Source organism: Lepisosteus oculatus, chromosome 14 (assembly GCF_040954835.1).
Source record: "Lepisosteus oculatus isolate fLepOcu1 chromosome 14, fLepOcu1.hap2, whole genome shotgun sequence".
NCBI lineage: Eukaryota > Metazoa > Chordata > Actinopteri > Semionotiformes > Lepisosteidae > Lepisosteus > Lepisosteus oculatus.
In genome coordinates, this window is record NC_090709.1 from 40,540,106 (window position 1) to 40,567,918 (window position 27,813).

The 27,813-nt window shown below is 50.2% G+C and overlaps 5 protein-coding genes and 1 long non-coding RNA gene across 8 annotated transcripts in view; 2 read left to right on the top strand and 4 right to left on the bottom strand.

Annotated features, from left to right (window-relative positions):
* LOC138243060 (uncharacterized) overlaps positions 1 to 1,604 on the bottom strand; it is a 41,106-nt gene extending 39,502 nt beyond the window's left edge. Inside the window, exon 1 of the mRNA XM_069198554.1 lies at positions 1,410 to 1,604. The gene's annotated coding sequence lies outside the window, so the exon portion shown is untranslated. The remainder of the gene's footprint in view (positions 1 to 1,409) is intronic.
* The window catches only part of LOC138243066 (uncharacterized), a 100,873-nt gene that overhangs the window by 66,494 nt on the left and 6,566 nt on the right, over positions 1 to 27,813 (bottom strand). The window lies entirely within an intron of this gene.
* The window catches only part of LOC138243069 (uncharacterized), a 48,026-nt gene that overhangs the window by 6,289 nt on the left and 13,924 nt on the right, over positions 1 to 27,813 (bottom strand). The gene's annotated exons all lie outside the window — the stretch shown is intronic.
* Positions 157 to 3,418, top strand: LOC138243071 (uncharacterized). The gene is made up of 2 exons (XR_011191910.1): positions 157 to 471; positions 3,139 to 3,418. It is a non-coding gene; the product is annotated as an uncharacterized lncRNA (long non-coding RNA).
* On the top strand, positions 14,176 to 20,440 carry LOC138243067 (uncharacterized). Of its 3 annotated transcripts, none has more exons than XR_011191908.1 (5): positions 14,176 to 16,076; positions 16,518 to 16,880; positions 17,436 to 17,794; positions 18,960 to 20,104; positions 20,226 to 20,440. XR_011191908.1 is itself a non-coding variant. In XM_069198574.1 (5 exons), the coding sequence occupies exons 1-5, from the start codon at positions 16,031 to 16,033 to the stop codon at positions 19,056 to 19,058; spliced, it is 696 nt and encodes a 231-aa protein (XP_069054675.1). In that variant the 5' UTR covers positions 14,176 to 16,030; the 3' UTR covers positions 19,059 to 20,439. The 3 variants fall into 3 exon arrangements, 2 of the variants coding, with proteins under 2 accessions (XP_069054675.1, XP_069054674.1); XM_069198574.1 differs by having other exon boundaries at positions 17,436 to 17,561; positions 17,733 to 17,794; positions 18,960 to 20,439; XM_069198573.1 differs by having other exon boundaries at positions 18,960 to 20,439.
* LOC138243063 (uncharacterized) lies at positions 20,762 to 27,569 on the bottom strand. The gene is made up of 6 exons (XM_069198557.1): positions 27,551 to 27,569; positions 23,977 to 24,029; positions 23,345 to 23,677; positions 22,734 to 23,006; positions 22,156 to 22,440; positions 20,762 to 21,833 (listed from the first exon to the last, which is right to left on the bottom strand). Exons 2-6 carry the CDS (start codon positions 24,017 to 24,019, stop codon positions 21,340 to 21,342), a joined length of 1,428 nt encoding a protein of 475 aa, XP_069054658.1. The 5' UTR covers positions 24,020 to 24,029; positions 27,551 to 27,569; the 3' UTR covers positions 20,762 to 21,339.

Below are 27,813 nucleotides of genomic sequence, written 5' to 3' on the forward strand. Positions count from 1 at the left end.
AGACACTGTGGCTACGTCATACAACACAGCTGATGCTGTAACTATAACAACCTCAAGGGGAGGAGCCAGCTGGGAACATTGACTACCCCCCTCCCTAGACTAGCCAATAACAATGCGGAACAGGAGGCGCCCACCAATCAGCTTTAAGGCTTAAGAAAAGGGGAGGGGCGGTGGGTACAATAGGAGCGGTTTGCGCGTCACTGTACAGAGGACACTGCGCTACCGACTGAGTTCGCTCCGTTTTCAAGCCCGTGTGCTTTTTTTATTTGATTCTTTAATTTAACGATGGCTCTTACATAGTTTGCCGCTGTTTTTTTTAAATATATGGACTTAATGGCGATGCTCGTCTCTCTCTCTCTCCTATGGACTTAATGGCGATGCTCGTCTCTCTCTCTCTCCTATGGACTTAATGGCGATGCTCGTCTCTCCCTCTGAAAACAAAAGCGTTAATCGCTGTGCTTCACTAAGCAGGTACGTTTGTCGAACTGGCTTCCTCTTTATTTTCAGGAAAGGCGGGCGGGGAGGGGGGCCGTGTGGCTCATCTGTCAAGATATTCATGCTTTACCTGCCTGTAAAGTACTTTTACCCCTTTGGGTTTCTTCAGTATGATTCTTTTTTTTATATAAAAGAAGACGAGGCAGGAAGCCAACGGCTGTGGTTTCGAGTTCAGTCGGCATGACGTGGTGGGGTCCTGGAGCGCTCATTGGCTGAGCGGCGGGGGGGGCGGTTGTTATTGTTCTTGTTTCGAGCTCAGTCGGCATGACGTGGTGGGGTCCTGGAGCGCTCATTGGCTGAGCGGCGGAGGGGGCGGTTGTTATTGTTCTTGTTTCGAGCTCAGTCGGCATGACGTGGTGGGGTCCTGGAGCGCTCATTGGCTGAGCGGCGGAGGGGGCGGTTGTTATTGTTCTTGTTTCGAGCTCAGTCGGCATGACGTGGTGGGGTCCTGGAGCGCTCATTGGCTGAGCGGCGGAGGGGGCGGTACGCTATTTTCAGAGCCTCTGAATGGGAAAAAAAGACCTGATGGCTTTCACAACAGGAAGAGAAAAAAATGGGATTTCTTCTCTTTGAAACGTGTTGTCTTCATGAAATTCAAGTATTTTAAACGTAAAGTAAAAACCTGTCAGCGTACACAAGGATTCTGAGCTGATCACGAGGAAGAAAAATCACCCATTTTTCGCGCATAAAAAGTGGTTTTTAACTCTCGAAACCTGTTTTTATAGGTTTTAAAGTCGTGCAATGTCTAAGTTAAGCAGGAACACATCATTATATCTCATTTTTTATTTTTTAAAAATTTTAAAAATCGGCCCAGCCTGTAATAGATGAGTTTTTCCTCGGTTCTGAAACCACCTCCCCCCCGTTTAAACTTCAAGTTCTTCACAAACCCCTTCCAGCTTTAAAAGGTTACTTACCGCCAACGTGAAGAACAGACGGGCGATGAAAGTCGGGGGAAAATAACCGGAAAGGAGAGCCCAGATAAAAAAAGCTTTCTTGTTCTGGAGTGAGAGCCGTGACCCGCTCTGTCTCTCTCCCTCTCTGGACGGGCCGCGGCGGTGCTGCCGGCAGGTCACGGTGACTGAGGGTAGAAATACAGCGCCGTGTCTGAGTCTCCGCCTCCGTCCTCACAGAACCCGCCCTCGGTACATGTCTCTGTGCTTTTGCTTTCGGTTCCACCAGGCAGCGGATAAACCAAAGCGTCTGGTTAACGAAAATGGGAGGGTTCAGTCACGTCTACAGCACGAATGAACCAATGAACTGCAAGAGACTGAGCACTGTCCCTCCCCCTCCAGTCACGCCTACAGCACGAATGAACACCTGCAAGAGACTGAGCACTGTCCACCCCTCCAGTCACGCCTACAGCACGAATGAACCAATGAACTGCAAGAGACTGAGCACTGTCCCTCCCCCTCCAGTCACGCCTACAGCACGAATGAACACCTGCAAGAGACTGAGCACTGTCCACCCCTCCAGTCACGCCTACAGCACGAATGAACCAATGAACTGCAAGAGACTGAGCACTGTCCCTCCCCCTCCAGTCAGATAACTTCTACAGCATCAGCTGGTGTCTCATTCCCCGGATGTGTTGCTGCAGTGTATGTTATCATACAATGAAATTCATCGGATTCACCCAGTTAAGACTCCTGTTACCCAGCGATCTAAAACCAATATAGACGACCGATGTGTTTTTTGTGACGATAGCCCTGAAACTATTCGGCACGTGTTTGGGTTCTGTCCCGGGGTAAACATTTCCTGGACTAAGTTGCAGACTTGTATTAAAACAGAAACCCATATTGATATTTGTTGTGATGAAAAAGATGTTAGGTGAAGTTTCAGCCCCATCGAAAACAATATTAAATTGTGGTTTGTAATAAATTTAACGATTATAACGGCACGTTATTATATACATAAAATGAGGTGGTCTGGGAAGACCCCTGTGTTTGAGCAGTTTAAAATGGATGTAAGGGGGTATTTACAGACTATTTCAAAGTGCAAAATCTGAAAGCGGTGCGGACATTATTCTTATTTAATGTGTTTAATCTTCTTTCGGAACTTGAATTGATGTAGTACTATGCACCCCTGACGATCTTTCTGTCTTGAACTGTTATATGTGCTCTTGTGTGTATTGTAATCTTTGTTCTTTTGTTAAGCATAAGAAAGCAGTGTGTATTAATGTTGGACAGAGCAAAAGAGCAGCGCGGGAGGATAAAGAAGTGGAGAAGCTCTTTCTTTTCCTCTGAGCATGTGTCTGTACCTTGTGTGGTGAGGCTCCAGTTGAAGGGGTTCCAGCGAGGAGAAGCTGGGCTCCCCCACAGACAGCCCCCACAGTGACCCCCTCCAGGGACTGGGAGATACCACCTGCACCTTCCACTGGGGCCTCTGCAAATCCTGAGTTATTTTATAACACTCTTGTGGGATATTAGGGTAGTATTAATGGGGTAAACTAGTTTTTAGTGGAGATGTTTTAATTGCAGGAAGCAGCTGGATGAGGTCATCAGATCAGTTAACGGCTCACTACTGGACCAGACTGGTCAGTTGGCCTCTGCTTCTCGGTCTCTGGTCTTGTGGTGGTACCCCACATCACCAAATACATTTCAGGGTTTCCCAGCTGTTCCTGACCCTGAACGTTTCTCTGTTTTGCAGGTGTCATGGTGTCCCGGGACAGGCTGGGAGGAGGTGACTGTGGCTGCGCTGACCGCTGAGCTCCTGGCCCAGGAGAGGAGGCCTGTCCAGCAGTGGACAGGAGGAAGACCGCTGAGCTCCTGGCCCAGGAGAGGAGGCCTGTCCAGCAGTGGACAGGAGGAAGACTGCGGGCTGCAGGTGTTGTAGCGCAGGTGAGGAAGGTGAGAGTGTAGAGAGGAATGAAAGTGCTTTGTATTTCACGATGCTTTCCAACTCTGAATAAAGTTTTCAGAAAACCTTTCATGTGTTTGTGTTCATTAAGTTATTTCTGACATTTGGAATCTAACCAGATGCCCATGGGTCACTATAAATAGCACTGGGGCCCAGGTTTCAATTGTGAGTGTGTGTGTCCTTTGAGGGACTGGTGTCCTGTCCAGGGTGTGTGTGTGTGTCCTGTGAGTGACTAGTATCCTGTCCAGGGTGTGTGAGTGTGTGATTGTGTCCTGTGAAGGACTGGTGTCCTGTCCAGGGTGTGTGTGTGTGTGTGTGTCCTGTGAGTGACTGGTGTCCTGTCCAGGGTGTGTGTGTGTGTGTGTGTCCTGTGAGTGACTGGTGTCCTGTCCAGGGTGTGTGTGTGAGTGTGTCCTGTGAGTGACTGGTGTCCTGTCCAGGGTGTGTGTGTCCTGTGATGGACTGGTGTCCTGTCCAGGGTGTGTGTGTGTGTGTGTCCTGTGATGGACTGGTGTCCTGTCCAGGGTGTGTGCGTGTGTGTGTGTCCTGTGAGTGACTGGTGTCCTGTCCAGGGTATGTGAGTGTGTGTGTGTGTCCTGTGAGTGACTGGTGTCCTGTCCAGGGTGTGTGAGTGTGTGTGTGTCCTGTGAGTGACTGGTGTCCTGTCCAGGGTGTGTGAGTGTGTGTGTGTCCTGTGAGTGACTGGTGTCCTGTCCAGGGTGTGTGAGTGTGTGTGTGTCCTGTGAGGGACTGCTGTCCTGTCCAGGGTGTGTGAGTGTGTCCTGTGAGGGACTGCTGTCCTGTCCAGGGTGTGTGTGTGTGTGTCCTGTGAGGGACTGGTGTCCTGTCCAGGGTGTGTGCGTGTGTGTGTGTCCTGTGAGGGACTGGTGTCCTGTCCAGGGTGTGTGCGTGTGTGTGTGTCCTGTGAGTGACTGGTGTCCTGTCCAGGGTGTGTGTGTGAGTGTGTGTGTGTCCTGTGAGTGACTGGTGTCCTGTCCAGGGTGTGTGTGTGAGTGTGTGTGTGTCCTGTGAGTGACTGGTGTCCTGTCCAGGGTGTGTGCGTGTGTGTGTGTCCTGTGAGTGACTGGTGTCCTGTCCAGGGTGTGTGCGTGTGTGTGTGTCCTGTGAGTGACTGGTGTCCTGTCCAGGGTGTGTGAGTGTGTGTGTGTCCTGTGAGGGACTGGTGTCCTGTCCAGGGTGTGTGAGTGTGTGTGTGTCCTGTGAGGGACTGGTGTCCTGTCCAGGGTGTGTGCGTGTGTGTGTGTCCTGTGAGGGACTGGTGTCCTGTCCAGGGTGTGTGCGTGTGTGTGTGTCCTGTGAGGGACTGGTGTCCTGTCCAGGGTGTGTGCGTGTGTGTGTGTCCTGTGAGTGACTGGTGTCCTGTCCAGGGTGTGTGTGTGAGTGTGTGTGTGTCCTGTGAGTGACTGGTGTCCTGTCCAGGGTGTGTGTGTGAGTGTGTGTGTGTCCTGTGAGTGACTGGTGTCCTGTCCAGGGTGTGTGTGTGAGTGTGTGTGTGTCCTGTGAGTGACTGGTGTCCTGTCCAGGGTGTGTGCGTGTGTGTGTGTCCTGTGAGTGACTGGTGTCCTGTCCAGGGTGTGTGCGTGTGTGTGTGTCCTGTGAGTGACTGGTGTCCTGTCCAGGGTGTGTGCGTGTGTGTGTGTCCTGTGAGTGACTGGTGTCCTGTCCAGGGTGTGTGCGTGTGTGTGTGTCCTGTGAGTGACTGGTGTCCTGTCCAGGGTGTGTGAGTGTGTCCTGTGATGGACTGGTGTCCTGTCCAGGGTGTGTGTGTGTGTCCTGTGAGTGACTGGTGTCCTGTCCAGGGTGTGTGTGTAAGTGTGTGTGTGTCCTGTGAGTGACTGGTGTCCTGTCCAGGGTGTGTGTGTGAGTGTGTGTGTGTCCTGTGAGTGACTGGTGTCCTGTCCAGGGTGTGTGTGTGAGTGTGTGTGTGTCCTGTGAGTGACTGGTGTCCTGTCCAGGGTGTGTGCGTGTGTGTGTGTCCTGTGAGTGACTGGTGTCCTGTCCAGGGTGTGTGAGTGTGTGTCCTGTGAGTGACTGGTGTCCTGTCCAGGGTGTGTGAGTGTGTGTCCTGTGAGGGACTTCTGTCCTGTCCAGGGTGTGAGTGTGTGTCCTGTGAGGGACTGCTGTCCTGTCCAGGGTGTGTGAGTGTGTCCTGTGATGGACTGGTGTCCTGTCCAGGGTGTGTGTGTGTGTGTGTGTCCTGTGAGTGACTGGTGTCCTGTCCAGGGTGTGTGAGTGTGTGTGTGTCCTGTGATGGACTGGTGTCCTGTCCAGGGTGTGTGCGTGTGTGTGTGTCCTGTGAGTGACTGGTGTCCTGTCCAGGGTGTGTGAGTGTGTGTGTGTCCTGTGAGTGACTAGTATCCTGTCCAGGGTGTGTGTGTGTGTGTCCTGTGAGGGACTGCTGTCCTGTCCAGTGTGTGTGTCCTGTGATGGACTGGTGTCCTGTCCAGGGTGTGTGAGTGTGTGTGTGTCCTGTGAGGGACTAGTATCCCGTCCAGGGTGTGTGAGTGTGTGTCCTGTCCAGGGTGTGAGTGTGTGTCCTGTGAGGGACTGCTGTCCTGTCCAGGGTGTGTGTGTGTGTGTGTCCTGTGAGTGACTAGTGTCCTGTCCAGGGTGTGTGTGTGTGTGTGTCCTGTGAGTGACTAGTATCCTGTCCAGGGTGTGTGTGTGTGTCCTGTGAGGGACTGCTGTCCTGTCCAGGGTGTGTGAGTGTGTGTGTCCTGTGAGGGACTGCTGTCCTGTCCAGGGTGTGTGAGTGTGTGTGTCCTGTGAGGGACTGCTGTCCTGTCCAGGGTGTGTGAGTGTGTGTGTCCTGTGATGGACTGGTGTCCTGTCCAGGTTGTGTGTGTGTCCTGTGATGGACTGGTGTGCTGTCCAGGGTGTGTGAGTGTGTGTGTGTGTCCTGTGATGGACTGCTGTCCTGTCCAGGGTGTGTGAGTGTGTGTGTGTCCTGTGATGGACTGCTGTCCTGTCCAGGGTGTGTGAGTGTGTGTGTGTCCTGTGATGGACTGCTGTCCTGTCCAGGGTGTGTGAGTGTGTGTGTGTCCTGTGATGGACTGCTGTCCTGTCCAGGGTGTGTGTGTGTCCTGTGATGGACTGGTGTCCTGTCCAGGGTGTGTGAGTGTGTGTGTGTGTCCTGTGATGGACACAATGGCTTTCATGCCTTTTAAAAATAAGAGCCTTTTCTGCGGAGGGAGATGAAACTCTTTTGAGCTCTTACAGTGCTCCACTAAGGGAGGAGTGTGAGGAGAGGCTTTGTGACAGTGATGAGGTTGCACAGCACTGTAGCTCGTATAGAAAGCTGGGGCAGTAGAATGCAAGTAGGCTCGATTTCGCGCAGATAAGCTGTTGAATTAGGAATCATTTACATTGCGAAGGTCCAGCGGGGCGGTGATACACACTAGATCCAGCAGGGGGCGCTCTTGTGATGTATTTCATTCTCGCTGTGTAGCGGACGGCAGGCGACAGTGATCGCAAGCAGGTTGTTTTATCAAGTTTGATTTGACATCGAGCTTCTAAATTCACTAATTCAGCTGCTACAGTCATGTCACCCTGTAGCACACCGCTGGGAACCCCACTGGAGCCCAGCAGGGGGAGCCTGGCCAGTACCTGGAGGGGAGACTCCTGGGAGGAGAGCTGAGGCTGCTGCTGGAGGAGGTGTGAGTGGGGCCAGCAGGGGGCGCTCTCACCCAGCTCACAGCCCACTGGAGCCCAGCAGGGGGAGCCTGGCCAGTACCTGGAGGGGAGACTCCTGGGAGAGCTGAGGCTGCTGCTGCTGGGAGAGGTGTGAGTGGGGCCAGCAGGGGGCGCTCTCACCCTGCGGTCTGTGGGGGTCCTGATGCCCCAGTATAGTGACGGGGGACCCTGGACTGTAAAAAGGCGCTGTACATTGGATCAGATGTAAAACCGAGGTCCTGACTCTCTGTGCTCATTAACAATCCCGGGGTGTCTCTGGAGAAGAGTAGGGGTGTTACCCCAGTGTCCTCGTCAAATACCCCCCTGGTCTTTACCCATCATGTCCTCCTAATAACCCCCCTCTCTGAACTGGCTCCATCCCTCTGCTCTCCTCCCCACTGAGAGCTGCTGTGTGTGAGAGGACTGGAGCATCATCCAGGTGGGGTACACACTGGTGGGGGTGGAGGGGATCCCCCTGACCTGGGAAGAGCTCGGAGTGGAGGGTCCGGCAAGGCGCTATGTAAGTGTGAGGATTATTATTATTACAGGCAGATTTTGACTGTTCTCGGTTTCTTCAGTGCGGTGAAGCGGCGCTACCACGTCCGGCCAGCAGGGGGAGGCAGCGGCCACCGGCTCTGGGCCTGAAGATTGAGCCTGAATCTCGTCAGGCCGACCCGGTCCGGATGAACAGTGTGTGTGAGCAAGCAGAGCTTCCGGTGTGAAGTGTTAGACCTAGCAGAACAGGGTGGAGTAAAATATACTCATTTTATTTATTCTCATTTGGATATAATACACTAAGCTGGTATCAGAAAAGGTGATTTAAATAATTCTAAAGGTGATTTAAAGACCAGAAGACTGTTCTTTACACAGAGAGTGGCGGGGGTGTGGAACAAGCTGCCCAGCCATGATATTGAAGCCAATACCCTGGCTTCCTTCAAGAATGTGATCTTCACTCTGTCATTTTCAAATCTCTAGTTGAGACCTTCGAACTGATTAGCCACAAACTACCCAACGTTTGCGGCCTCTCGTTTGTGACCGGTCTTGTGTCCTCTGTCCAGGAAGGCACCACTTGTCTAACAGGTGCAGCTCTCCTGCGCAGAATCAAAAGCGTCCGATGTCTGACAAACAATCAGTAGGGTAGAGAGGTCTTGAAAAAACACAGTTTTCTGTTCCTAATTCTGCTTGATGATTCATTTTGGGGAGTCCGAGGAGTAAACCAGCACACAGGCCAGCAGAGACACAGCAACAGAAACAAGACAGGAAACTGTCAGTGCGACCCTGTTGTCAAGTTCTCCACCTCCCCCCCAGCCCCCTCTCCTCCCGAGCCCAGTGTGACTATCACAGGCCTGAGAGAGTAAATACTGTATAGAGAGCAGTTGAGCTCATGGAAACATCTGCGGTCGTCGTGCTGAACACCTCTCTGAAGCTCTGGTCCGGAGCCGAGCTCAGCCTGCGGTTGGGTTGCACCCAGGCTGCACAGAGCCCTTGATCTGCTCACAGTTCAGGGCTCGTTAGCCTTGATGAACACGAGCAACAGACACAAAGAACAAATGCTGTTTGGTTCCTTTGTTGACTGCCTATGAAACACTTGTACCAGCTTTTGTCTTCTGTGTGGTGTAAGTCTTTTTTTCATGACACCTCTATATGCAAACCTGTTCAGTAGCAGGGGACTCTGGTAATTGTCACTTATCAACCGACCAGATGGATAGATGTATCTTGCATTATCTCTTTATTATCTATGTAGATTCAAAGGACTTTACAAGGTAGCTGCCAAGCAGAAGTATCCTGATGTGAAATCCATAGATACTTCAGCTCATAAGTAATTCTTACAGAGAAATATGTTCTTAGAAATTGCTGGATCACTCCATCCAGATTTCAGCAAACAAATTTGACTAGATTTCATTTCAGAGGAAGTTGTCTAGATGGTCCCTACTCATTAAATCAGCTGAACAAAACAACTGCAGATAAAGGAAATGAAGATAAAAGAGAAAAATGTACTTCAACTAGTTCTTGACCAGTAGTCTTGATAAAAGACTTTTTTATGGGTTGTTATGCATTTATCAGTTTTGATTCCCAGTACTCAACCTGATTATGTTTTTCAGTCTGCTAAGTGCTCCTTGTGTATTTTGTGTACTTTACTGTCACACACGTCTCCCATGCTTGATCTCAGCATATGTAGTGGGCTGTGTGTTGTAGCCACCTCTCTTCTTGTGCTTCGTGTTTTGTCTGCTGATTTCTATAGTGGCGTACTGCAGTCCTGCCTCCTCCTCCTGCAAACACACAGACACACAGCACAGCTGCTGGTGAGGACGAGTCTGAACACACACACACGCACACACACTGCTAATTTCATATGTGACCCTCTGACACACCCTGATACGATTGTCAATCTTTTATCAGTGTCATCATAAAAAAATACTCTTAACAGCCCACAAAAAATAAACCCTAATCTCTGCCCTAATCATCGTCACAAACACCATCATCACTATTATTAGATGGATGTGAGACACAGTGTCCTGTCTGAAATAAAAATCGGATCGGTACCTGACTGTCCTGTCTCTCGCTGTGTCCTCCAGTCTGGGGGCGACTCTCAGAGCTTCTACTGCCTGGTTTCAAAGAAGAAACACAGTTATAATCCAATGTGACCCCAAAATATTTTCCACTTCCCAGCATCACTGTAAAAGATGGTTTTGTTCATCTGTCAGATCAGGGTGAAGACTATGTAACTCTCTGGATCTGAGTATATAAAGACAATATACAGCACTTTCAGTAGTTTGATGCAGTAGGCAAAAATGGCTTTTATAAATGACTTTTCAGCGTCGATTGTAAATAAATAAGTGTGAAAGAGAAATTTAAATCTTCCTCACCTGTCTTTTTAAAAGACACAAGCAGATCAAATTAAAAACCCCTTGGAGTTGATCTTAAATATTTAATTCTGACGTTTTCTACTTATTTTCCACAATAAGTGTTTCTTGGGATTGGGACAAACTGGAATACTGAGAAAGTTTCTTTGGACTGAAAAAGCTACTAGGACTGTCTATAAAGGTCAATGCAAACAGACGTAGATAATTCACATCAGGTTTTCTTTTAATTTATTGAGACTGGGATTTTAGCATCAGAAATAAAACATTCCAGTTTAACGCATGAATCTTCAAATTAAACCGATACTGAAAAACAGAAGTTCTATCGTCCAGTTAAACTCACAGCCACACAAGACAAGCTGGTCTAGTAGAATTATACACTATAATATTATTAAAACATTTTGGAAACAATAACACAATGAAAGACTTAATTGGAGTATTTCCATCTGCCTTTTACGCATTAAGTGGCTGTTGATGTTTTCCTAACTATCAGCGGCTTTTGTGCAAATTGTATTTCACTTTTCATAATAAAACACAGCTGTGTGGACAGTCTTACCTCTTCTAAGGGAAACGCAGGAGAAAACGCAGACAGAGGACACGATGACACAGACCACACTCACAGAGGGCAGAAGAGTCCAGCACGTCAGGCAGGGACTGGGACTGGGACTGGGACTGGGACTGACCACTGTCCGGTCTGGTTCCTCTACAGGACCACAGATAGAGCAGGTGAGAGGCTAATTCAACACATCTTCACTGCTGCTGGACAGCCTTTCTGAAGTAACAGCTCAGACAATGTTCATTTTCTGTGATATAGGTCATGAGTTTCTCAAAAAGGAAATGCAAACGACCGTATTGCTTGGAACTTGTCTCATCACAGTAAGATTCGCGGGTGGAAATCATGTCGTATAGTTTCAGTGAGGTCAGATTCAAAGCTTATCCATTGTGAAGCCTTTTTCAAATACCGAGAGACACGGGGAAGGAGGGTCGTGTACAAACATGACAACACCGGAACCGGTACCGAACAAGACTGCAGTGTTGAACAGTGAAGGAGTGGGACCCCAGGGTGTCTGTGCTGTGTAGGGGAGCGGGTGCACAGACTGGAACTGCTCGCGTGTTAGTGTGTGTGAGGGGTTATCGGGGTGTCGGGCGGTGGCTGGGGCTCACCGGGGAAGACGAGCTCCGTCCCGTTTCCGAAGCGCAGCCGCCCGAAGACTCTGTCGGCGCAGTAGTACAGCGCCCGGTCGGACTCCGTCAGGTTGGCAAGCGTCAGGCTGACGGAGAGGGTCGAGGGTTCGAGGACGAGGGAGAGGCGAGACCGGTACCCCTCTTCCACCTCCTTGTTGACCTGGGAGACGCTGAACTGGGCGACGGCGGCGATGAGCGGCACCTCCAGGGGCCGCTGTATCATCCACAGCGTCTCGGTCTGGTGCCTGATGCCGCAGGGCAGGGTGACCGTGTCTCCGGCTCGGACCCGCAGCTCCACGACCGCGGCCGGTTCGGCCCCGAGCCCCCGCGTCATGCAGACATCTGAGACAGGAAACTCGCGTCAGTCCTTTTCAGACACCCGGCGGGACGCAAGATGAATTCTGATACTCTGCCCATCATTAAAAAAAAAATGGATTTTAAATTGAGGTTGAAATGACATGTTATTATATAACTATATAGCTGTAGAAATCGCCGCGAAGAAGCTGATGAGACCCTAGTTGTCCTGCGACACAATTCTCTGTGTTAAACCACATCGAGTGATAAATAACAAGACCTCGAGCGCTGCAGTCTATGGACCAGATTCATATTCCGGAGAAAATTGATTCTTTGATCTCAGACACGCTTCTTCAACACACTGTATCTTGAGGCGATTCCCAAGCCATTCGAAGTCACCTGTACATAATAAGAGCTGTGCTCATATATGACAGACATACAAAACGTGGTGGTGATAACGTCCCACTTTGTCAATATTTTCATTCAGATTCTTGATCGCGGCTGGGCTATTTTTAATTTGTGTGAACATACTGGACAACAAAATAAAGATATCAATTTGTTTTCTAGGTAGTTATGTGAGGCTGAATGGTCATTTTTTCGATCATCGAAACATCGTTCAGTTGTTCAGCTCAGGTGTGTGTCTCGGCTCTGTCCGGGCTCTGTTAACACTTGTAACCTTCCGAAAGACTCGTGGCGACCAGTTGCTGGTTTGTTCAATATCACTTTTTCCTTCCCTCATTACAACCCTCAGTTCCACAGTGTATACAGCCTGTATATATTGTACACACCTTTGTGTGTATAGGTAATATATATTCTATATTACCTTTATATACACCCCTTCAGAAGAGAAAACACCGCAACAACGCAAACGTTCATTCCGCCCAACATAATATATGGTGGTCATCTATAAAACACTTCTGCACGTACGGTCTGGTTGTCTAATCCACCGCTCCATTGTGGGAGCCGTATAAAAGCAACAAAATCTATACAAATATATCTACTCACAGAGGAAGAGCGGCTTATATGTCGTCCGCATGGTGTCCATTCCGTCTGGTGAAAGAGGAAGAGCTGGTCTCTGAACCTACGCCTCACTGTACAGACCGCCCTCTCATTGGGCCCAGATAGTCGTTTCCAATGACGTGTAAACCGATGTACTGAAATGTTTCTACCCTGAGACCCGAACTGCGTCGCAGCAATCCTTAGGTCTTTTTTAATTCCAGGGTTACAGGAGAGCAAAGGTGAAAAAGTTCGTTTAAAGGCTTTTAAGCAGTTGTAAGCTGGTCAACACATTTGTCTTCTCACGAAATGGTTACTGCAAACGCCCTTGCGGAGGTGTCTAAATCTACTCCGAGCAGAGCTCAAACAAAGTTCGGAGTGTCGAGAATTTGGCCGCCAGAATCCTGTCCAGGTCTGGTGCAAGTGATGACATTACTCCTGTCCTGGAGTCCCTGCACTGGCTTCCTGGCAAGTTTCGATTCGGCTTCAAGTGCTCACCGATAAGGCTCTGTCTGGCTCGGCACCTCAGTCCCTGTCTGAGTTACTATCATCGTGCTCACAGCCTTCACTCCTCTGACTCTGGGCTCCTGTCTGTCCCCCAAGCACGTCTACACTCTGGGGGTGACAGCGTCTTCTCCTGCTGCACCCCAGAGCTCCGGAACTCTCTCCCCCAGGAATATCAGAGAGTCCCCTGGTCTAAACCCCTTCACATCCAGACTCAAAACCTGCTTTAGAAAGGCTTTTATTTAATTCGCTGCTTATCGCTTCCTCTATGACGTTATAAACCCTTCTGTTTCTTTGTTACTATTTTTGTCATTGTTTCAACTATTTTTCCCCCCCAAAAAAGCGCTTTGAGATATTTGCTTTTAAAGGCGCTATATAAAATTACGTTTATTACATGGGTTTTATATTTTCGTTATCGAGTGCGGTGTTCACGCACATGTTTTTCAGACGCCAGTGCGGGAGATGAAGAAACCAGAGAGAGAACAGAACAGGGAACAATCGAGGAAGAGCTGAGGATTGGAGGAGAAGCAGACGGAACAGTCGATGACTTCAGTTTTCTCCCCGGCCCTGTCGAAACATCAGGACTGGTTCCAACGCCAGAGCGGTGATACCCGGAGCTGACAGTAGATGTCGCTGGTTGCAGTGCAACCTTTAGTTATTCTATATTAAGAGACTTCAATCAAGTAAAAGTGTATGAATTAAATAAGCCACGATACTTTGAATTTCTGTAGATCCCACAGAGATCGCCTCCGCAAGAGCTAGAATCTAATGAGAATCTGTAATATTTTAGCAGGAGACTGGTGCTGCTTTTTAAATCCCCCTTTTCATTAGCAACAGTGTCAGATCGCCCTCTGCTGTTCGCTGGACTCAGTGCTCTTAGAGAAGAGCAGATATTTGTGGATTTTCCCTGCTCTGTGACACATGCTCATTCTGAGTCGATCAAGTTCGACAGTCTCATTGCAAGCAAACGCTTTCAGGAAGAGTTCGCTCGCTTGTACTTTTTACAACATCGGTTTAACAGCAGCAGAACTTTTATCACCTAAAACAGCTGGCCAAGATGTTGCATGTTACTCCATAGTCTCCAGGTAGGAAAACACAACCTTCAGAATAGATTATTCCTTTCAGTATATATAACATGTTTACACGTTATGTTTGTGTAACATGTAGTGAACACAGCAGACTGAAACAACCAGCAAAATACGAACATACTGAGAGTTCAGACCCACACACAGCACTAATACGAGGGCAGAGGGCTCAAATATCGACGACACACTCAGGGTATCGATCTGAGGATGATGGTGAGCTGCCTCCTGCAGGTGAAGAAGAATCGACAGTCCAGGAGCTCAGTGGAGGGTCGACCCCAGCTGACCCTGAAGACCAGTCGAGTCTGGAAGAGGCTCTGCTGTCTGATAGTGACAGAGAGAGACACCGCCAAGCCCAGGACGTCACAGTGGGGAGATCACTCCTCTTGTCAAGGTGAAGGGACTCCCAGCTCTCCTGCTGTACTGGGGGTACAGACTGATCAGAGAGAGACCCCCTGGACCCACCGAGCTCTTCCCCACCTCCACCAGCCTGATCTTCATCCAGGGGCGACTCTCCCCACAGGAACCTCACCCTCACGCAGAGGGGCCCCTCTCCTGCCTGCTGCAGAACTGAACAAAGACCACCAGTCTGCCTTGAACAAAACATGGAAGAGATCAGGAAGAGAGCCTCAGGACCCAGGCAGCCCTGACACTCTGCCTCCCCCTAGTGGCAGCTCCTGGGTACTGACTGGGACCTTCCCTCTGCTGGTTCCACTGGGCCCAGCCCTGCTGACAGAGCCCCTCAGCGCTGGATCTGTAAAGATGCATCTGGACAAAAACCTGCCCTTAGGACACCTTCGTGTGCTGCTGCCAAACTTGAAAGTTACACTGCAGTAGGGGCAGGACTTAGGGCTGCACTGAGTAGTTTCAATCCACTTTTAATCCTTTTGTTTTAAAAGGACAATCTTATAAAAATCAGTCTTTTGCTTTAATTTTATTTTAAAGAAATAAAAGATCACCCAGGTGGGGCTGCACATTGGGGGTGGAGGGGATCCCCGTTACCTGTAAAGCGCTTTGAGTGCAGTGTCGAGAAAAGCGCTATGTCGTGTGAGGATTATTTTAATTATTTCAGTTCCTGACCTTTAAAAGTTACCACACACACACACACGGGCGAGGAAGAACAAGCAGACTCGAGGTCTCCACACTGTTTCGCACGCGTTCCGCCCCACGCGTGTCAGAGAGCCGGCTGAGCCTGAACTCTTCAAACACGTTTCCGCACGGTGATCTTATAAAGAAAAAGAGCGTCTCTGTATTTTTATATTTCCATTGTATGTCTCGCCTTTTGATTCTGTACGTTTCTAACAGAATGTAAATAAAAAAGGAATTCAACTTTCGCAGAGGGAGCAGTGATAGACCATTCACGTTTGTGGATCAAATATTTAGCCACAACAATGAACAGATTAATGATACAAACACGTCCTTTATCCCAATCAGATCTCACAAATTCACCCACAGTCACAGAAACGCGCCAGGTCCTTGTCATGCATCGCGTTGTGTGTGTGTGTGTGATGTCCCCAGCCTGTGTAAGGATGTATCTGTGTGTGTGTGTGATGCACAAAGACACAGTTGTGGACTTCCTGTGACCAGAGACACAGGCCAGCAGCCCGCCCCCGCTACACCTGGGTGAAGTCCTTGCTGTGGTTTTGAACTCAGCTCGCTGAAGTTCCGGTGGGGGGAGATCAGGTCTGACTCGTGTGAAGATCCACCCCAAGAGCTCCCGCACGCTGCGTACTCCAGCCCCGTTTGAGCCGCTGGGATCTGGTTTTACTGAGCTTTTCTGCGAATGCACGACCCCCACCACCCCATCACCACCACCAAAGGGCGTCGGAGCAGTTCGGGGGTCCGGACGGCGCAGCTCCCTGGTGCAACAGCTCTGTCCCGTCGAAGGCCGGCGTCCGGACTCAACTGCGCGACCCGCCAACGGTGGAAAAAAACGCCCTTTTATTGGGGGGGAGGGGGCTATTCAGGCGGCTGGGACGGCCAGCCAGAGGAAACGAGACGTCGTCGTCTCTGGTGGTCTGAAGCCCAGCCACCGCCCCGGACTAACTGCCCCTGGACCGGGAGGAGATGGACGCGCCGGCGGCGGCGAGAATCGCGCTGGTCTTCCTCACCCGTGAGTAGGCGAGCGTCCCCGTCAACTGCGCCTCTTCGGGGTTCATGCACGGCCGAACCGGACCGGACCGGACCGACGTGCGGCGCTCAAGCCGCTTGGCGGGCCGCGCTGGGGCCGAGGGCGCTGCTTTGGATTCGCTGTGCGGCGGAAGCGACTCTGATGAGCAAAATCGTGTTTTATTTCTGTTCTCTTCTTGATAAGCGGGGCATCCTCGCTCCTGAAACAGCAACGGGGCGTGAAACGTGTTTCCCTCTTAGTTCTGGGTGCCAGTCCGAACCGGTACTTCATAAGGCCAGCAGTCTGAAATAAACCGCACCGATGAGCTTCGGTCCTCTGTAACTGTCCTGTTAGCGAGCGGTGTACCCGGCCGGATCTGAAATCAGCCCGCCAGCCCCGTCCTGCCGGTGTCTGAAAAGGACTGACGCGAGTTTCCTGTCTCAGATGTCTGCATGACGCGGGGGCTCGGGGCCGAACCGGCCGCGGTCGTGGAGCTGCGGGTCCGAGCCGGAGACACGGTCACCCTGCCCTGCGGCATCAGGCACCTGAAGGAGACGCTGTGGATGATACAGCGGCCCCTGGAGGTGCCTCTCATCGCCGCCGTCGCTCGGGTCAGCGGCTCCCAGGTCACCAAGGAGGTGGAAGAGGGGTACCGGTCTCGCCTCTCCCTCTTCCTCGAACCCTCGACCCTCTCCGTCAGCCTGACGCTCGCCAACCTGACGGAGTCCGACCGGGCGCTGTACTACTGCGCCGACAGAGCCGGCGGGCGGCTGAGCTTCGGAAACGCGACGGAGCTCGTCTTCCCCGGTGAGCCCCAGCCACCGCCCCTCAGCGCGGATCGCTCTGTCCTCAGCTCTCTGATCCGTTTTGCGGGCAAGAATACAATCGTTCATCTGCCGTCAGCCCTCCGGGAGAGCAGCACGTTGTGCTGAGGTCGGGTTTATGCAGTAGATTTACAGTTCCCCCCTAATTTCAACGACCAACCCCACCTTTTCTTTACCGTGCGGTGTCCTGGGCTCCTGTCAGCGTGAGATACATAGAAGGACATTTAAAACTGAGAACTGGAGGCTCTTCTGTACACAGAGGGGGGCGGGGGTGGGGAACAGGCTGCCCAGCCCTGTGGTTGAAGCCGATACCCTGGCTTCCCTCCAGACACAGCTGGGTGAGCTCCTCCAGTCAGGACAGGAGGCTCTACTGTACACAGAGGGTGGTGGGAGTGGGGAACAGGCTGCCCAGCCCTGTGGTTGAAGCCAATACCCTGGCACAATGGGGTTTCATTAGAGAGGTTCCCAGTCTGGGGCTCGGTGAGGTGACCCAGACACGGTCCCGGTCCCCTGAGGGCTGTTTCCTTGTCTGTGGCAGGAGGAGGCCCGGAGCGTTCCCCACCCGTTCACCTCCAGCTGTCCTGCCTGCTCGTCCTGCTGTCGGCTCTGCCTCTGAGCGCCCTGGTGTCCTCCTGCTGCGCCTACTGCCTGTTCGCGAGAGACGGTACGGCCGCTCGGCCCTGCTGGACAGGACCGTGTCCAGCTCCGTGCACTGTGAATCACGACGGGACCTCTCGCACCAGGAACAGGGATCCTACCTGTGAGAGCTGGTGTTCGCTCTGCCAGCTGCTGTGTCCTGGTCTTCCTAACCTCCTGCTGCAACGTCTCCCTACAGCTCCGGAGCTGTGTGTCGCCTGTCGGAAGAGATCGAGGGCAAGACGTCCGCCCAGCATTCGGGTAATTCAGACGTTACACTTTCTAGATCACAAGACGGCAGCAGAACGAATCGCAAAATCTAAAGGGCAGCCGTGCTGGGGCTCTGGGTTCAATGATGGACCTGGGGTGCTGTCTGTGTGGAGTCTGCATGTTCCCTTCATGTTGGTGTGGGTGTCCCCCAGGAGCTCCAGTTTCCTCCCACAGTCCAGAGACAGGCTGGAGGGCTCATGGTAGGATAACTGGCTCTAGAGAGTGTGTGTGTGTGTGTGTGTGTGTCCTGTGATGGACTGGTGTCCTGTCCAGGGTGTGTGAGTGTCTGTGTGTGTGTCCTGTGATGGACTGGTGTCCTGTCCAGGGTGTGTGTGTGTGTGTGTCCTGTGATGGACTGCTGTCCTGTCCAGGGTGTGTGTGTGTGTGTGTGTGTGTGTATGTGTGTGTGTGTCCTGTGATGGACTGGTGTCCTGTCCAGGGTGTGTGAGTGTGTTTGTGTCCTGTGATGGACTGGTGTCCTGTCCAGGGTGTGTGTGTGTGTCCTGTGATGGACTGGTGTCCTGTCCAGGGTGTGTGAGTCCTGTGATGGACTGGTGTCCTGTCCAGGGTGTGTGAGTGTCTGTGTGTGTGTCCTGTGATGGACTGGTGTCCTGTCCAGGGTGTGTGTGTGTCCTGTGATGGACTGCTGTCCTGTCCAGGGTGTGTGAGTGTGTGTGTGTGTCCTGTGATGGACTGGTGTCCTGTCCAGGGTGTGTGAGTGTCTGTGTGTGTCCTGTGATGGACTGGTGTCCTGTCCAGGGTGTGTGAGTGTGTGTGTGTGTCCTGTGATGGACTGGTGTCCTGTCCAGGGTGTGTGAGTGTCTGTGTGTGTCCTGTGATGGACTGGTGTCCTGTCCAGGGTGTGTGAGTGTGTGTGTGTGTCCTGTGATGGACTGGTGTCCTGTCCAGGGTGTGTGTGTGTGTCCTGTGATGGACTGGTGTCCTGTCCAGGGTGTGTGAGTGTGTGTGTGTGTCCTGTGATGGACTGGTGTCCTGTCCAGGGTGTGTGTGTGTGTCCTGTGATGGACTGGTGCCCTGTCCAGGGTGTGTGAACATGACACCAGCAGGGGGAGCTCAGGACAGGCTGCAGAGGGGCTGAGCTGATCTGGCCTCTCACTCCTGGTTTCCCTGTGGTCTCGCCCCTCCCCACCTGCAGGCGGCGCCAGGCGATCAGACGCAGTACGAAAACGTCGAGGAGACCGTTCCCCCGGCCGCCCCCAGGAACAGAGACGTCCGCAGGACGAGGCCCGTCTAGTCCCTCCTCGGGGCTGCAGTCCGGCCGGAAACGAAGAGAGAGCGCTCCTCGTGCTCCAGTATCCCACCCGACCCGAAGCCACAGGGATCGGCTCCGCGGACCGCAGGCCCAGAGCCCCCTCTGTCCCCCGTGTGCCTCAGCCCTGTGTTTGTTTCGACTGGAGACAGCGTGTACGAGCCACGCGTGTGAGCCGAAATAAACACAGGCCGTGCCCAGCTGCGTGTGCCCACCTTGTTCCCCGCAGAAACGCCAGCCCGGCCCTCTCCTCCCCCTCGGGAAGCCAGGCCGGGGGAGGCCCCACGCCGCTGTGACCGCGCGCAGTGGACACAGCCGACACCAGAGACACCGGGGGGCTCCTCGCTGGGGGTCTGCGGTGAAAGAGCCGCGATTCGTCCTGCTGGGCGCGAATCAGGCCGGAGGCTCTGAGCGAGTTCTGGAAACGCAGGGGGAAGAGGCAGGGGGGAGACGGGGGGGGGCTCGTCCCGCAGAGGGGACAGAGAGTCTGTGTAGGCTGGCAGGAAGGGGCAGGGGGCTGCGCTGGCGTAGGTGTGTGTGGGCCAACAGGAAGTAGAGTAAGACAGCGACACAGCACTGGCCTCAGCCCTGAGCAGGTCGCTGGGCCGCAGGGGCAGGGAGGGTGGAGCTCGTTCTCGGAGGTCCAGACAGGACAGGGGGAGAGTGTGTGTGTGTGTGTGTGTGGTCACCCGGGCTGAGCTGGAGTCCGACCCCCCCTGTCTGCAGTTCGGGAGTGAAAGGGTCTCCTCCGTTTTCCCAGGCTTCTCGAAAATCCACATTTCTCCTGCCTAGACTTGGGAAAGACTCAGGAAAGCTGAGCACCGTTCTAGTGAATCCTGGTACCGAGTCCGGTTAAGGGTTCGGCTCTGTGCCTGCGAGGGGGGCTGGGAACCGACACTGTGTGTGTGTGTCTCCTGGATCATGTTAAGGAACAACCAAGGTAGACACAGCGCCCCCTGCAGGACCAAGACCACCAAAAATCAGGTGGTGAAACCTGACAGCCTGACCTGCCCCTCTCCCTGGAGCCTGAGGTCACTCTGAGCTGGCAGGAACCCAGACTGGTCCTGGGCTGGAGAGTCACTACCAGCAGGGTATTTACTCAGCGTGATCTCCCCCTGACAGCCTGAACTGCCCCTCTCCCTGGAGCTTGAGGTCACTCTGAGCCGACAGCTGGACTGTACCTGAACATTCAGAAACTGGGACAGGACCTTCCCAGAGGACTTCATGGCTACTAGGAGCCAATCAGAGACGCACACACCTGGATATTAAAATCTATCATTATTTACTACAATACTGGTCCTCCTAATACTGGGGTCAGCATTAGTAAAATCAATAATAAAACGTGAGAAAATAATAAAAATGATTTATTATGAATATATACAAAATAAAATCAAGTAGAAATTACCTCCTTTTCAGAAATAGAATTATCACCCCCCAGCTAACTTATATTTTATATATATATACATACATAAAAATACAACAATCACACCCTCACACCAGAAGAAGGCTCCGCGGCCTGAAACGCTGTGTTTTCTCTCTTCTCTTTTCAGCATGGAATAAACCTTTACTTGTTCCTAAATATAATGATGTCAAATTCCAAATTAAGTTCAAATCCCCTGTGCAGCTGCAGAGGGAAAAGTCCGTTCAGATCCGCCACAAGGGGGCGCGAGTGTCCAGGCTCCTTGTTCACACGGCTCTGATCGTGTCCTGCGGCTCAGCTCTTTCCCCGGTTATATCGGCGTTTTGCTCGAGGCAAACCAGCGAATCAGGTCCATTATCCAGGCAGGAGGTCAGTTAGAGTGGCTTCCTGTGAGGACGTGATGCAGCTCTGTGACACAGGGATCAGGTCAGGAGCAGCAGGCAGGAGAGGGGCCCCTCTGTGTGAGGGTGAGGCTCCTGTGGGGAGAGTCGCCCCTGGATGAAGATCAGGCTGGTGGAGGTGGGGAAGAGCTCTGTGGGTCCAGGGGGTCTCTCTCTGATCAGTCTGTATCCCCAGTACAGCAGGAGAGCTGGGAGTCCCTTCACCTTGACAAGAGGAGTGATCTCCCCACTGTGACGTCAGCAGCTCTCGTCCTGGGCTTGGCAGTGTCTCAGTGCCTGCGTCTTTAAAATGTACACAAGCTGTGAGGGAATAAAAACTTAGTTCTATTGCACTGAAATGTGGAAGGAGCTCAAGTTTACTGGTCTGGCTTCCTGCACTGTCTGACGGGGATGTCCGACAGCTGCACCAGTAACTTGGCTGGCTACACTGGCTGTGATGGTCAGGTCACTGATCTCCTCCATCAGACAGCAGAGGCTCTTCCAGACTCGACTGGTCTTCAGGGTCAGCTGGGGTCGACCCTCCACTGAGCTCCTGGACTGTCGATTCTTCTTCACCTGCAGGAGGCAGCTCACCCTCCTCACCCTCAGGATAATATCCTGAGGATGTCTTCTGCTCTGGGTCTTTCACACTAACAGTGCCAGAGGAGATTCCTGCAGTAACACTGGGAGAACTGGATCCACTGGGAACAATCTTAATTTCTATACCATAGTCTTCCTCCATGCGCAGGGACACAGCATCACTGAGCCTCTCAGATCCCTCAAGAAATCCATTTTCTTTATGGATATTAATATTGTTGCTTTCAGCTGGTTTCATGTTTCTCTCCTCTCTCATCTTCCACCGTCTCTGACACACAACAGCACCCAGTGCAGCACCCATCAGCACAGCCACTATCGCAGTGATGACTGCAACCCTTACTTGCCATGACACCCTCCTCATCTCTGAAAACACAAGAACAGAGACAGTCACACAGAGAGCAAACCCACAACAGCAAGAAGGAAAAGAAAAACTATCCAGCAGCCGCTGTGTGAGAGTGTTCTTGCTGCCCAGTTTCACATCCCAGCTCAGAGCCCGAGAAACACCAGGAGAGGAGCTGGAAAACTGCCGTCTCTGAAACACCAGCTGACACACTGGACCTGTGTGATCGGCTTCAAACCACAGGAGAAAATCAGCACTGAAACAGCTCAAGTATTGTTTCTTCATAAGCAGGTAAGTTCAGGTGGAGATCAGTTTAAGTCAGTTTGTCCTGTAATGAAGACTCACCTCCCCCAGTGACAGTGACGATCGCAGTGCTGATGGTGTTTCCCTGAAGGTCCCTCACTGTGTAGCTCCCCTGATCAGCTGGTGTGAGGGAGCGCAGTGTCAGAGAGCCGTCCTGCACCCACACTCTCTGCTCGTACCCGGGGCCAGGGAGCCCTGCGCTGCTCAGTAAGACTCTGGGAGACTGGGCAGATCCTGCAGGATCAAACAGCACCTCCACTGGAGCAGCAGTGTGGAGAGGGAGAGTCAGACTGTCTCCAGACCTCAGGGTGAGGACTTCTGATCGAGCTGAAATTCAAGGAAAGGAGCAGAGTGAAAGAATGATGCAGACAGCAATTCATCAGCTGTAAAGACTGCACTCACTCAGAGGAGACAGTATTGATCACATTTAAGTCTTGAAATTGAAGATGGATTCATAACAGCAACACTGATTTTAAGTTTTGTTTAATTTAAAATATTAAATTACTATAATTGCAACTTTAAATATCAGTAATCAATACCTAATCACATTTAGCTCCTATTGACCCCACACATCAGGGAGTGACACTGGTGAAAGAGTCACACTGGAGCCCCACTCTCACCTCCCACAGTGACGTGGACAGTGCTGATGGGGGTCCCCTGGGAGTCCTGCACTGTGTAAGTGCCCCCGTCTTCAGCTCTCACACTGGAGATCTTCAGCACCTGGTCTTGAACCTTCAGCCTGCTGGAGTCTGGGGTCACAGTGCTGTCGAGCACAGAGCACAGCCTGCGAGACTCTCCCCCCTCAGGCCTGAACCACAGCTCTACAGCCTGCTGTGTGCGCAGAGGGACACTGAGGGGGTCTCCACAGCAGAGACTGATGTTGTCCTCGTGTCCTACAGGAAGACATTGACAAGTGAGCGGTCAGCAACACCGGGCAAGTCACATGGTCATATCCCAGAATTCCCTGTCTGGTCTGAAGAGTGTATTCAGTCATATACCCCAACATCGTCTGAGTTGAGCCCTGGCTAAAATTCATCCCAAACCCCAGATCAGGACCCCTGGTGAAGGAGAAGGAAGAAAAATGATAAACAGAAGATGCTGGTGCACCCTGGAGAACTGAGAGAGAAAACAGCTGTAGGTCAGGTTAGTCGACACGAGTCAGGAATCACTACACTGTAAACACCCGCTTCCCTCAAACTGCTCGGATCACAAGGGAGAGAAAGGAGATTACCTAGAACTGTGAGCTTCACATCTCCCAGGAATTTCCTGTAGCTGTTGTCATCCACAAATCGACACTCGTAGATATCTTGATCCGAGAATGTCACGTTATGAAGGATCAGGGAGAAATCTCCATCTCTGATCCTCTCTCTGGACAGCTCAGCTCTGTTCTCGAACCCTTGGCCAGTGCGGTTTAGCCCTCTGTAGAACTCCAGCACACGGCGGTCAAATGTCTCCCACTGGATAATCTTTCTCTCCTCTGGAATATGTCTGTAGGAGTTCCCATCACAGTGCAGAGCGACTGTGTCCCCATAGAGCCCAGACACAGGGAGGAGAGCAGAGCACACTGGGAGACAGAGGACAGAGACAGAGAGACACTTCAGCTCCCTTAAAACACACAACAGTGAGACACAGCTCTCTGGATGTGACTAACTGCTCGATAAGTGAATGAGCACTCTGATGTCTTAACTTCACAAGAAACCACAGTCAGGACAACGACCAGGACTGACGAGGGACCTGCAATATGAATATGAGTCAGGGAAGGAAAGCTACAATAGAAAACAATGCCCCAGGTGGCTTAACAACTCACTTAAGAGCTTAATAAATGAAAAAACATTCACCTTGAAAGTCAAGTCCGATCCTTACCTGGAAAGCAAACCAGAGCCAGGACACTCCTCAGGACCTTCATGATGAGGGATCTGTGATAACGACAGGAGTGAGAGTTAAATCAGATCTCATAAAAAACAGCAGAAAATGATGGAAAGACACCAGGATCCAGCTACAAGGAGCGCAGCAGCAGTTCACAGGCACAGATGGAAAGGGATGTGGAAAAGCTGAGAGATTTAAAGCAATATTGACACAGAGGCTGAAATAGAAAAAAAGTTCAGTCGCTGAAAACTGAGTTTCACATCCTCCAAACTGAGGTAAGACGATCGAGCAGAAGGCAAAACACCAGGTCCCAGCTACACGGAGCACACTGAATTGCAGGCACAGAGATTTAAAAGAATATTGAAATGGAGAGGGGAAAAACTATCTTCTTCCAGTAGTGTAACTGGAAAAGATAAATAAGCACTCTGCGTCTTTTACTTTCATTTAATCTCAGCAGATTTACAAACCTGGGTGAAGATATTCATGTGGGAGACTGTAGAGCAAACGGGTGTGGGTAAAAACATGTTTACTGTTATTTTTATTATTTGTTTTATTCTTGTGATTAAACAGGTAATGAATGGACTGGTTCTGATCTGTACTGTCACACACACCAGTACCCCTTCCCCAAGTCTAAGCGATTTTTTTACTTTCATGAACACATTGCTGAGTGCCTGGTAAACAAGGACCAGAGTGGAAACTGCCAAAAACAGTTTTTCTCTGCACACGGAGGATGTTTCTACAGATCTCCGTGTGCAGAGTTTCTGTGGGGTGTTTGTCCCATTGGGTGTCCTCCTGGTCTGTGAGGGGACCCCACACTTCACTGCCGTATAGGGCAAATGCTTTCTTAAAATCAATAAGGGATGCAAAAGTTATCCTTTGTGTTTTTGGTGGACGTGTTTGTCTTTCAGTGTGTGTAGGGTGTAAATGTGATCAGATGTGCGGTGATCTGGCAAGAAGCCAATCTGACTCTTGCTCAGGACATTGTGTTCGGTAAGGAAGGCCAGTATTCGTGTATTTAGGATACTGCAGAATACCTTCCCCAGGTTACTGTTCACACAGATGCCCCGAAAATGTTCTGGACTAAGTTGCAGAATTTTATAAAAAGAAGAGACGAATATTGATATTTGTTTTGTTGAAAAAGATATTATGTTAAGTTTCAGCCCCAGTGAAAACAATATAAAAATTTCTTTTGTAATAAATTTAATTATATTGGCACGTTATCACATACATCAAATGAAGTGGTCTGGGAGGTACCCTGTGTTTGAGCATTTTAAAATGGAAGTAAAGGGGTCTTTGCGGACTATTTCGAAATGCAAAAATATGAAAGCGGTGCGGACATTATTTTTATTTCAGTTGTTTAATCTTTTTTCATAACTTGAATTGACGATTTTGTTTTTGTTTGGAATTGTTATATGGACTCTTGTTTGTATTGTAATGTTTGTTCTTTTGTTAAGCATAAATAAAAATTTTAAAAAAGAAAAAAACCGCCAAGAAATTCAAACCCTCACAGATGGAGTCAGGTCAGCCAATCAGAATCCGAGTAGCGAGTGACGCTAGCCAATGAGACTCAAGCGGCGCAGTGCCCTCCCGCCCCTCCACAAACCAGTTACAGTGTACAGGAAGCGGAGGGAGAGGCGAGCCGCACCAGCATGGGAAAGACAGAAGCCCCGTTTCTAAAACATTTCGCTCGTTTATTTAACAGGTGGTGTTTTAGGATGATGCAGTCCTGATTAAGGTGAGCGTTCGACGTTTTCTTTTTTGCGAGGCACGATTAATTCTAGTTTCTCCACATTGTAATCTGGACTAGAAACACGTTTGGACCGATGCTGCAAATGCGGCCAGTTTCAATCTAAGATTGTACTGTAAAGGAGTCAAATAGGTATTTCTGTATGTTATGATTATACGTTATGGGAATCCGTACGAGTATTGTGTTTAATTTACACAGGTTGATGGTTAAGCCTTAACTGGGTGATTTGTAGTTTTTTATGGGGATGCTGCCAGCTACTGCAAAATGGAGAAGTTTTCGTAATTTGATGGTATGAGGTGCTAGCTCCAGAAAGATCTCTTACAGATCGGATTTACGCGTGATTGTTGAAATGCTTTCTTGAAATCAATGAAGCAAGCACATTTTTTTGGTCTGATTTATTTGTATTTGGGAGCATCTGGTACAGGTTTTCAAAGTATGTTTGCCAGATTGTTCCATTTTGGATGGCCAATTCTTCTGGTTTAGTGACTCCTCAATTTCCAAAAGCTGTTTGTATATGTATGCATTTATTTTCTTTCTCAGCGCGTTTGTAATGTTTTACTATTTCACAGTAACTGAGGCACAGATGTGTTGTGTGGATGTCTGCTTTTTTTGATTTGAGTATTCGTAGTGCTTTTCTGACGTTTCTGCACTCCATATCAAACCACTTTCCTTTTGCTTTGTGGTATTTTTTTATTTTGTTGTTTTTAAGCTTAGATTTTGATGCTAGTTTGTGAAATAGGTGATTTAGTTTTTGTGTGGCCAAGTCATGCCTATTTTGTTGGTCTGATTTGGAGTATTTAGAAACGTCCGACAGTGTCTGAATTTCGTCATTGCCCATCGTGAACCAGAACTGTATTTTTTGCCAGCACTGTGCGTCATTCATACGTCATGACGACTTTAAGAGCTCATTGGCTGAGCGGCAGTTCGTCCCCTTTTCCCCCGGAGGTCTGACGGCCGCCATTACTGACCGTCTTAGTGCCAATATCGGCAGTATAAAATGGAACAAGAAAAGGTGGTGTTACATGCATTAGAGAGAAGTGTCCCGTTGTAGGTAGGAGCAGTTACAACCCGTCCCACTGCTTAAGACTCCCGTCTCGTAATTCAACGAGTTACTCAACGTAGTTGTTGCCTTTGCGCCTCATGGAGAGCAAAATAAATTGACGGTGTACGAGAAGTGTGCAAGATTTCGAATTAAGCACGCAATTGCGAGCTTCGTGACAGGACTGTAAGTCGCCGTGCTGTCATTTTTTAGTTTTAGAAATAAGGAATCGCAGTCCTCTTGGAGCAGCTTGATCTTAACGCAGTAAAGCTTTTTAAACGGGAGAACACATTCATATTCGTATTTTTGGGGGGCTTTGGTGATTCCACACCTTACATAAGACTTTCAAAATCAGATTCCATATCAGATGTTTTAATATTATTCCTGATTTGGCGTCGATACGAGGTGATATTGCATTAAAACGCGATCATGCAGGAATGATGATGATTCTGCTGCTGGGGCAGAATCGCTGAAGCTTTAAGCACGAACCTTCAAAAGTATAATCTACGTATGAAATGGAGGAAAAAAACTAACTTCTTCTACCAGTGTACCCGCACAGTGAGTCTTTTACTTTCATTTAATTTCAAAACATTTCAAACTCGATTTAAAATACTCAAGCTGGGAGGCAACGCTGGGTAACCGTAGAGCAAAGCGGGTAAAACCTCCTTTTTACTGTTGTTTTACTGTTGATCGTCACATTCTTGTGACTAAACCGGCAATGACTGAAATGACATTTTAAACCGCGGAATTCCGCAGCCCGAAGAGTTTTGGAGAAAACGACTTACTTTCGTGAAAGGAGCGCTGCTTAGTTGGAGTCCCATCACGAGTGAGGGAGTTAAATCAGAGCTAATAAAAACAGCATCCCGGATGGTTCAACTAATCCGTTAGGTAAAATACAAGGGAAGGGGCCGGTCCTTTGAAAAGACACCAGGATCTCGTTCTTTCGCTACTAGATCGGCAACTGATGGATGAGTTCGCCGATTTTTTTTTTAGTTTCGTGTTACTTCCAGCACCTTATCAACATCGAGGTAATAACAAGCGAGCAGAA